Genomic DNA, 8,108 nt, shown 5'->3' with positions numbered 1-8,108 from the left:
GTAGGAAAGCTGTCTTGATTTTTATCTGTAGAATTTGCCCTCCTATGTTGGGTTATTTATTTATTTTTATAGTATCTCATTAGATCTGAAAATGTGGCCTGAGCACACTACAAAACATCTTCAACATTGCAGGACAAGTCCAGTTGAATGTGACTACCCACCTTAAATGAGAACCTTCCAAGACATGCCCTTCCATACTCTACACTCGTGCTCTCTTTGCTCCCTATAGATCGGGTTTGTTTCTGTCTTACTATGACAGTGTGCTTTCCCTGCTGTAGGCCATGCCTTCCTCCCCCTCTCCGCATCCACCTTATTACTTCCCCCCGTAGTTTATTGTCCTCTAATTCCGACATCAATCATGACTCCTCCATCTCCGGCCTCGGCAATGTTTCCTTTCCGTTGGAGGAAGTCACTGCCTGGCTGGCACATCTATAAAAATTTCTGTGCTCGAGGTATCGAGGAAGTCACCTGTCAGCGCCGCGCTCATGACAAATTAAACTAATTACAGCTAAGGAGTGTAAATAAAGAGGTTTAATTCCCACAACACCTTTCCATTAATATTAACGTCCCTCAGCCAGCGGTCCGTAAAACTTCCTCTACTGCAAGAGAGGTAAAAAGACTGTTCTTCTCTGTCTACAGGTGGAGGAGATTCGGGGCTGTATAGAAAAGCTGTCAGACGATGTGGAGCAGGTGAAGAAACAGCACAGCGCCATCTTGGCTGCACCTAATCCTGATGAGAGTAAGTGCCAACGGAAGTAGGCGGCTGAATGGCCAACGGGTAGAGCAGAAGAGGTGGAGGGAGACAGGTTGGATATGTTGCATGCTGACTATTTCAAGATGGCTTCTTGGCTGAGGAGGATTTGTGGAGCAGAAAAAGCTAAAGTAGACGTAAACTCTTAGTAGTTGAGAAGGCCCTATATCCCTATAATGAGGCAGGCAGCATCAGGCGGCATCTCTTTGGATCACTCGGCACCCCTGCCGCCCCCTTTACAGCCAGAGCATCCCAGGTTGCTAAGAGCTTTGGCTGTGTAAAGTGTTTCTAAATCGACCCCTTTGATTGTTCCATCGCCTGTAGATTCACCAATCAATATGTAGCCAGAAGGGACTACCCGACATCCTATACTGTGCAGTCCCTCAGACTACATGGTTGCTGATAAATCTTGTACAAAGAGTGTGTGTGGCATCACCCCGGATGAGAAACGAGCCACGGTGCCCCTTTCATATAATGATCCTAATTGTTTTCTTTTCTGTTCTTTCCGTGCAGAAACTAAACAGGAGCTGGAGGATCTCACGGCCGACATCAAGAAAACGGCCAACTAGGTCGGCTAGAACTATGAGGCTGAGTGAAAAGCACCCACCTCATAGTTCTCCTTTAAAGCTGAACTTTCGGCACGTCAAAAAGACACAGCTCTGTATCCAATTACGCACCATACAAGCAGCGTAAGTACCTGAATCTGACTCTTGCAGTCTCTTATACAGCAGAGCTTGTTCTTGGGGGAGTGGTGGGAATAGCACAAGGAGCCAGCCAATTGTGCTGCAGTGCTCATGCACTAACCAGAAGCATGCCGGAGCAGAGTGACGGAGAGATGATCTCATCAGCCTCCTGCTTCTCCTTTAACTGTCCAGTCACAGGCTGGGAGAAAGATAAGACCTGTAAGTGTTAAAAAGTCAGGTCTCCTACCCCGCCGGACAGGACTACACTGTGCAAGAGTATCTGTGCCCGTCGCCCCGTCATTCTGCATAATAGGCGCTGAGTCTGCAGCGGCTGCCAGATGACTGCAATGTGATACAGGACAAGGGCACCACCCTCTGGCCAATCCCAGTACTGCTCCCTGCTCTGAAATCAATTTTCTGTCCTTTTTTTTCGGCTTGTTCAAAGAGCACTTGTCACACATTTGGGGAAAAAATTGTTACTTTTTACGAATATGTAATTTAAGAAATTAGATTTTTAGATTTTAGCATTTTGCATCATTTTCATATACTTCACAACAGGGGTGTAATTATGAATTATGGGGCTAAGAAAGCTAAGTAAATGCTTCTTACTGCACATGACCCGCACAGCATAATTGTGTGTTAGGACGCTAGCGGCTGGGCCATACAACGTCATTGGTTGCTAACTTGCTAGAATGCAGGCAGGTGCACCATAACAACCAATGATGCTGTGGGGCCACCAGCGCAGCTCTGTCAACAGTCAGCCGATGACGTTATGTAGGGTGAACATGGCCATTGGTTGCTAGGTCACAGATGGAGAATTGGCAGGTGGGTGAAATGGGCAAATCAAGTGTAGCTATCTATTGAACTGTGAACAGCTTGGATTTAGCTTGCACTCATGATCTACCTGTTCCTGAAGCTCATGCCTACAATAATGCCCCCTCTTCCCTGACTTGGTCCTGGAGCTCATGCCTACACTAATGCCCCCTCTTCCCTGACATGGTCCCCAAGCTTATGCCTACACTAATGCCCCCCTCTTCCCTGACATGGTCCCCAAGCTTATGCCTACATTAATGCCCCCTCTTCCCTGATATGGTCCCTAAGCTCAAGCCTACAATAATCCCCCTATTCCCTGATATGGTCCCCAAACTCAAGCCTACAATAATGCCCCCTCTTCCCTGACATGGTCCCGAAGCTCATGCCTACAATAATGCCCCCTCTTCCCTGATTTGGTCCTGGAGCTCATGCCTACACTAATGCCCCCTCTTCCCTGACATGGTCCCCAAGCTCAAGCCTACAATAATGCCCCCTCTTCCCTGACATGGTCCCCAAGCTCATGCCTACACTAATGCCCCCTATTCCCTGACATGGTCCCCAAGCTCAAGCCTACAATAATGCCCCCTCTTCCCTGACATGGTCCCGAAGCTCATCCCTACAATAATGCCCCCTCTTCCCTGATATGGTCCCCAAACTCAAGCCTACAATAATGCCCCATCTTCCCTTACATGGTCCAGAAGCTCGTGCCTACAATAATGCCCCCTCTTCCCTTACATGGTCCAAAAGCTCATGCCTACAATAATGCCCCCTCCTCCCTGACAACTTCTGTCCACAGCTCTGGTCCCCGGTAATGTACTGACTATGGTGACAACTCTCCTGCTGCCTTTCCTAGATTTAGACATCTTTCATGTTAGGATCAATGACTGTAGGGAGGTCTCCAGGAGGACCCATCAGATCCTGGATATAAGGTGATTTTAAGCCCTTTAACAAGCATTGGTTCTTTTCGTTCTTAGCAATTGAGCAAAGCATTGAGCAGGAAGAGGGTCTTAATCGCTCCTCGGCCGACCTGCGTATCCGGAAAACACAGGTAACCAATGAAAAGCCTTTAACATACCATGTTTTCAGTGGTGGTCTCTCTTGCCTTTGACTCAGCATGTCCTATGTTCCTTTTCTCCGTGTTCTCATCAGCACTCTACGCTGTCCCGCAAGTTTGTGGAGGTGATGACAGAGTACAATGCAACGCAGTCAAAATACAGGGACCGCTGCAAGGACCGCATCCAGAGACAGCTGGAAATCAGTATGTATGATTATTGATGATGGGGTGTAGGGTGTTTAAGGCCCCATAGGAAGTAGAGGGCCATTTTCCATATAGCTCATATAGCTTCCAAGGCTGCAAGTTTGACAGAACAGTTTTTATTTTTGGGTGGTCTTAACAATGGTAATGTGTTGTAGTAAACTCATGGGGTGATTAGGGGAGAAGAGAGTTTGGTGGATTGCAAAGGAGCTTAAAATGAGTGAAGTTGGCTATATTTAGCTTCAATGATGTGGAACTGCTCCATGACCAGAGTCAAAGCATGTCCATGACCATGCTAGGACTATGTTCCCGAGGCAGGTATGAGCAGTTGTGGCAGATTCTTGCTAGAAGATAACTCCCTCCACAAAAAAGTTATTCAGTTTCTAGGTGAATTCTAAGGGATTGACCATGCTGAAGGCCTCTGGTACCCTGGTGGGGTCATATGCTTCTTAGATCCTGAATTTTTTCCCAGTAATATCTGTGACCTCCGTTGCTCAGGTTAACACTGCTGTGTTGTCATTTGGTGCACCAGCTCCCTGATGGATGCTTTATAGGACAGTGTGGACAAACAAGCTTAGACATTACTGACTGGTATATCCCTACTCAGCAGCGGTGATATGGTACCAAGAGGGCTGAGTTCCTCCCTGTGGAAATCTCAGTGACATTTAATAGGCTATGGGCCGATATTTAGACTTATTCTGTATATTGTAGGAAATCAGATTTTGCCTCTGAATGTTCAGAATTCTTGTGACACCTGCTTCTCTTGACAGCCGGCAGAACTACGACCAATGAAGAGCTGGAAGATATGTTGGAGAGTGGGAAGCTGGCCATATTCACAGACGACGTGTGTAATGGGGCTGCTGAGGGGGGATGTGGGGAGGTTGTGTTCATTGCAAAATCCATAGCCAGCTGTCCATGAAGAGTACTAAGTATAGAGAATGCAAATACAGTTCAAAGAACCAGAAACACACAAAGCTTCATTTATCAAAATTTTTGCAGGAAGGATTGTTCTAGTAGACCAAAGCAGCCAGGCAGGCCCTCCATTTTGTTTCAAGTATGGTAGAGTGACAGGGAGCATCTGACTAGTTGTAATGGGAGGTTGGAACCATTCAGACACTTTTGAGAACAGGGCTAAAGCCCAATAGACAGCAGTCTGGCAGCTCTTTAAACCTACTGCTTCCTAATGAATAGATCATCCCTTTATAAAAAACGAGTTTCAGCTCTAATATAGGAGCCTAGGGGCTGGGCTGGTATCTTAGGGAGGTAACTGGTTTGAAGGTACTCAACAAGTTGCCTCACTGTCACGATCTAGGATCAGGCTCAGAGTCCAGCAGCTGAAGCAGCAGGCACTTCGTAGTATAACAGGCTGGGTCTGGTACTAAAGTTTCCACCTGTCCAGGATTCACCCAGACAGTCCGGGTTTTGAATGCTGTGTTCGGGTTTCATGCCAGCAGAAACCCGGACACAACATGTCAGGCAGGCAGGGGCAACCAAAATTAAGATAGAGGCTACTGGCCCCCCACTGAAAATAGTCTCAGCTGTGATATTTACATATGAAAAAGCCATGACTCATTCTCCCGAAAAAATGTCAGCGCGCCGCTAGAATGTTCGGGTTTCGCTTGAAGAAATGGTGGCAACCCTATCTGGTACACAAGTAGAGGGTGGTGGTGGAGGAGCAGGCAGAAGCGTAGTCAGTGAACAAGCCGAGGTCAGGAGCCAAAGGTATCTGGTATGTAGCAGGAGACGGAGAGAGTAGTCGGTGAATCAGCAGCCAAGGGTCGGTACACGGGGAGCAGTATGAGCAGATAGTAGCGCAGAGGGAGCAGGAAGAAAGATCACGGCAGGTGCACAATAATCTGGCAAAGAGGAAGTGCAGAGGCGTGGCTTAAATAGGAAGTTCAAGCGAGGAGCTAGGAGTTAAGAGTTCAGCATCTGATTAGGTATAACTGAGGATACACAGGAGATCAGGCAAGGAGCCATACAAGGTTCTTAAGTGGCTCAGCAGGTAGAACCACCGCCAGCTACAGCAGAGGCCCTGGGTTCAGATCCGGTTCCTGACACTCACTGTACAGCAAATCTTCCTCTACCAATGTCTTTGACAGATCCAGTGAAAACACAAGGGAAGTTACTAGGGCATTGTGTATTCTTCTGTTGATCACACAAAGCTCTGTTCTCAGCTTGATGAACCTAAATATGAACAGATCCTTAAAAATGCAATATATTGGTAATCCTTTTGGGCAACACCACCAACGTCATCAGGTTATCTGAGGAAATTGTATAATTAAATAAGTCGTTTGACTTACTGTTAATGAGTACTTTCATACAAACACGAGCAAATGGATAATTGAAGTTTAATTAGCCCAGAATGGCGATGGTGGTTGATTACAGAAGATGATGTTAATTACGGCAGAACATGATCGTCATGTTGGAAAGTTTAAATAAACAAAGAGTCCCTCCGCACTCCTCACAACGCTCCCGGCCCATAAGAAAGTGGTGCTCGCAGTGATGACCACGGATGGCGCCGTGCAGACACAGGAAGATGGATAAGGATCACCAGCACTCAGCAATAACATTTAAATAGGTCCATTTTATTTGGACAAAGTCACAGTGAAAACGGCCACGTAGGGTCCCTTCTTCAGGGCAAAAGGATGTGACGTCCTTTTGCCCTGAAGAAGTGAACCCTATGTGGCCCCGAAACGTTGGCTGTTTTCACTGTGACTTTGTCCAAATAAAATGGACCTATTTAAATGTTATTGCTGAGTGCTGGTGATCCTTATCCATCTCCATGATGGAAAGTTTGTTACCAAAGTAGCAGTTTCATCATCAGTCCAGGTTAAATCAGAATGTCTTCTGATACCTGGTATGCAGTGCTCAGTGATCTCTGAATCAATGGTCAGATAGTACTGCGTATATGTCTTATCAGTGAGGCTAATGAGGACAGAGTATTGGTTCTTCTATATAGCACTTCAGAAAAAGAGTTCTAAATCTGACAAGGTTGTATTAATATCATTGGTTAAGGTCCATGCCAAACTTGAAAGAGTATGTCTATCTTAAGTATCATCATAAGCAGGAGAAGATCCTTCAGTGGCACTAGTTCTCCATGAGAGATGTATTTATTCTGTAGCCATCCCTATGTCATTCAGTAACTGGAACGTAGAAGAGACATCTAGAAACAGCACATGTGCATCTCCGTCTGATGTCTTGTCTAATGTCTGGCAACTGACTGATCTTCTCTCCACCAACTGTAGATCAAGATGGACTCCCAGATGACCAAACAAGCTCTTAACGAGATTGAGACACGGCACACTGAGATCATAAAGCTGGAAAACAGCATCCGAGAGCTGCATGACATGTTTGTAGACATGGCCATGCTTGTGGAAAGTCAGGTGAGGAGTCAAAGAGATGACACTGGTCAACTGAATCAGCCTGGTGGACCCTATCTAACCTCTCTCCTTTCCTCCCTTGTAGGGGGAGATGATAGACCGTATTGAGTATAACGTGGAACACTCCGTGGACTATGTGGAACGGGCGGTGTCTGATACCAAGAAAGCTGTGAAATATCAGAGCAAAGCACGAAGGGTGAGTGACATCATGACGGGCACAAGATACTGATACCAGAAAGACTGACACATATACAGAAGGAACATTGTTTTTATATATAGTGGACAGATGGACACACATTAGGTTGATTGGGGGAGAGGGGCACAAGACATGTACATCGTAGTGATAGGTGAACTCCTAAAACGTTTTCTCAGTTGTGGTTTGGCCAAAGTTTTTTTAAAGTTTTTTTATTGTATCCCCAAAATTCAGTTTTTCCGAAGCCGAAGTGAAAAGAAATCCAAACCAGGGTCCAAAAGATGTGTATTATAGAGCAGACAATGATGATTAATTGTGTAGAATGGTTTGGAAACTCCAGGTAACCCAGTCTGACTGCAGGGTGGGGCCAGAAGAACCTGAGCAAAAATCCTTTAAAAATTCTACCTGAGATTAGAAGGATGGGAACTGGTGGCACTGGCAGTCAAGCTAAGGGTGCCCCTGCAAATAGAAGAAACAGTCGTTAAGCAGCCTTTGTCCCCTTTCTCCCAGACGTCTTTTGGTCATCTAAAATACCAAAAATAACAATGAAATTCAAGCTTGGCCATCCAAATCACTCAACGAGAGAATAGGCGATGGCACACTATGAAAACAAAATGCAGTAAATACCAGACAAAATGGATGTAGACCATTCCTCCGCCAAACCACATTTTATAATTGAAATGTCCCTTCAAAGTTTAGCGGTCTGTGGGAGTGGCCAAAACCGAGCAAGACTGACCGTGTAATCTTACACGCAGGAATCCCAGAGTGATATAAGAAATCGGGATGGGGAGTGGGGGGGTGTGATTCAGCTCAGCAGAAACCAGCTGAAGATAACATATTATGCTCAGACAGACAACCTTCAGTGGACAGGTAGACAGTGGACCTGGTAGATGTAGGCAGTCATTGATAATGTTATCTCTGTTTGTAGATTTATGTCTCTATATCCATCTATAACACATCTAACAATTTCTTATATTTTTCTCTCCTCCATTTCCTTCTGTCCCTCCATATTTGACCCCACTTACATTGT

The 8,108-nt window shown here is 45.8% G+C and overlaps 1 protein-coding gene across 1 annotated transcript in view; it reads left to right on the top strand.

Moving 5' to 3' along the window:
- The window catches only part of STX1B (syntaxin 1B), a 58,585-nt gene that overhangs the window by 48,724 nt on the left and 1,753 nt on the right, over window positions 1-8,108 (top strand). Inside the window, 8 exon segments of the mRNA XM_018570832.1 lie at window positions 640-739; window positions 1,265-1,320; window positions 2,175-2,190; window positions 3,222-3,295; window positions 3,397-3,505; window positions 4,273-4,346; window positions 6,751-6,888; window positions 6,971-7,081. Coding sequence (XP_018426334.1) covers window positions 640-739; window positions 1,265-1,320; window positions 2,175-2,190; window positions 3,222-3,295; window positions 3,397-3,505; window positions 4,273-4,346; window positions 6,751-6,888; window positions 6,971-7,081 — 678 coding nt within the window.

The sequence above is a fragment of the Nanorana parkeri genome, unplaced genomic scaffold (genome assembly GCF_000935625.1).
Source record: "Nanorana parkeri isolate BGI_ZX_2015 unplaced genomic scaffold, ASM93562v1 scaffold1605, whole genome shotgun sequence".
In the NCBI taxonomy this organism is placed as follows: domain Eukaryota; kingdom Metazoa; phylum Chordata; class Amphibia; order Anura; family Dicroglossidae; genus Nanorana; species Nanorana parkeri.
Note: the sequence above shows the minus strand (reverse complement) of the source record. Positions and strands in the feature narration are given on the sequence as shown.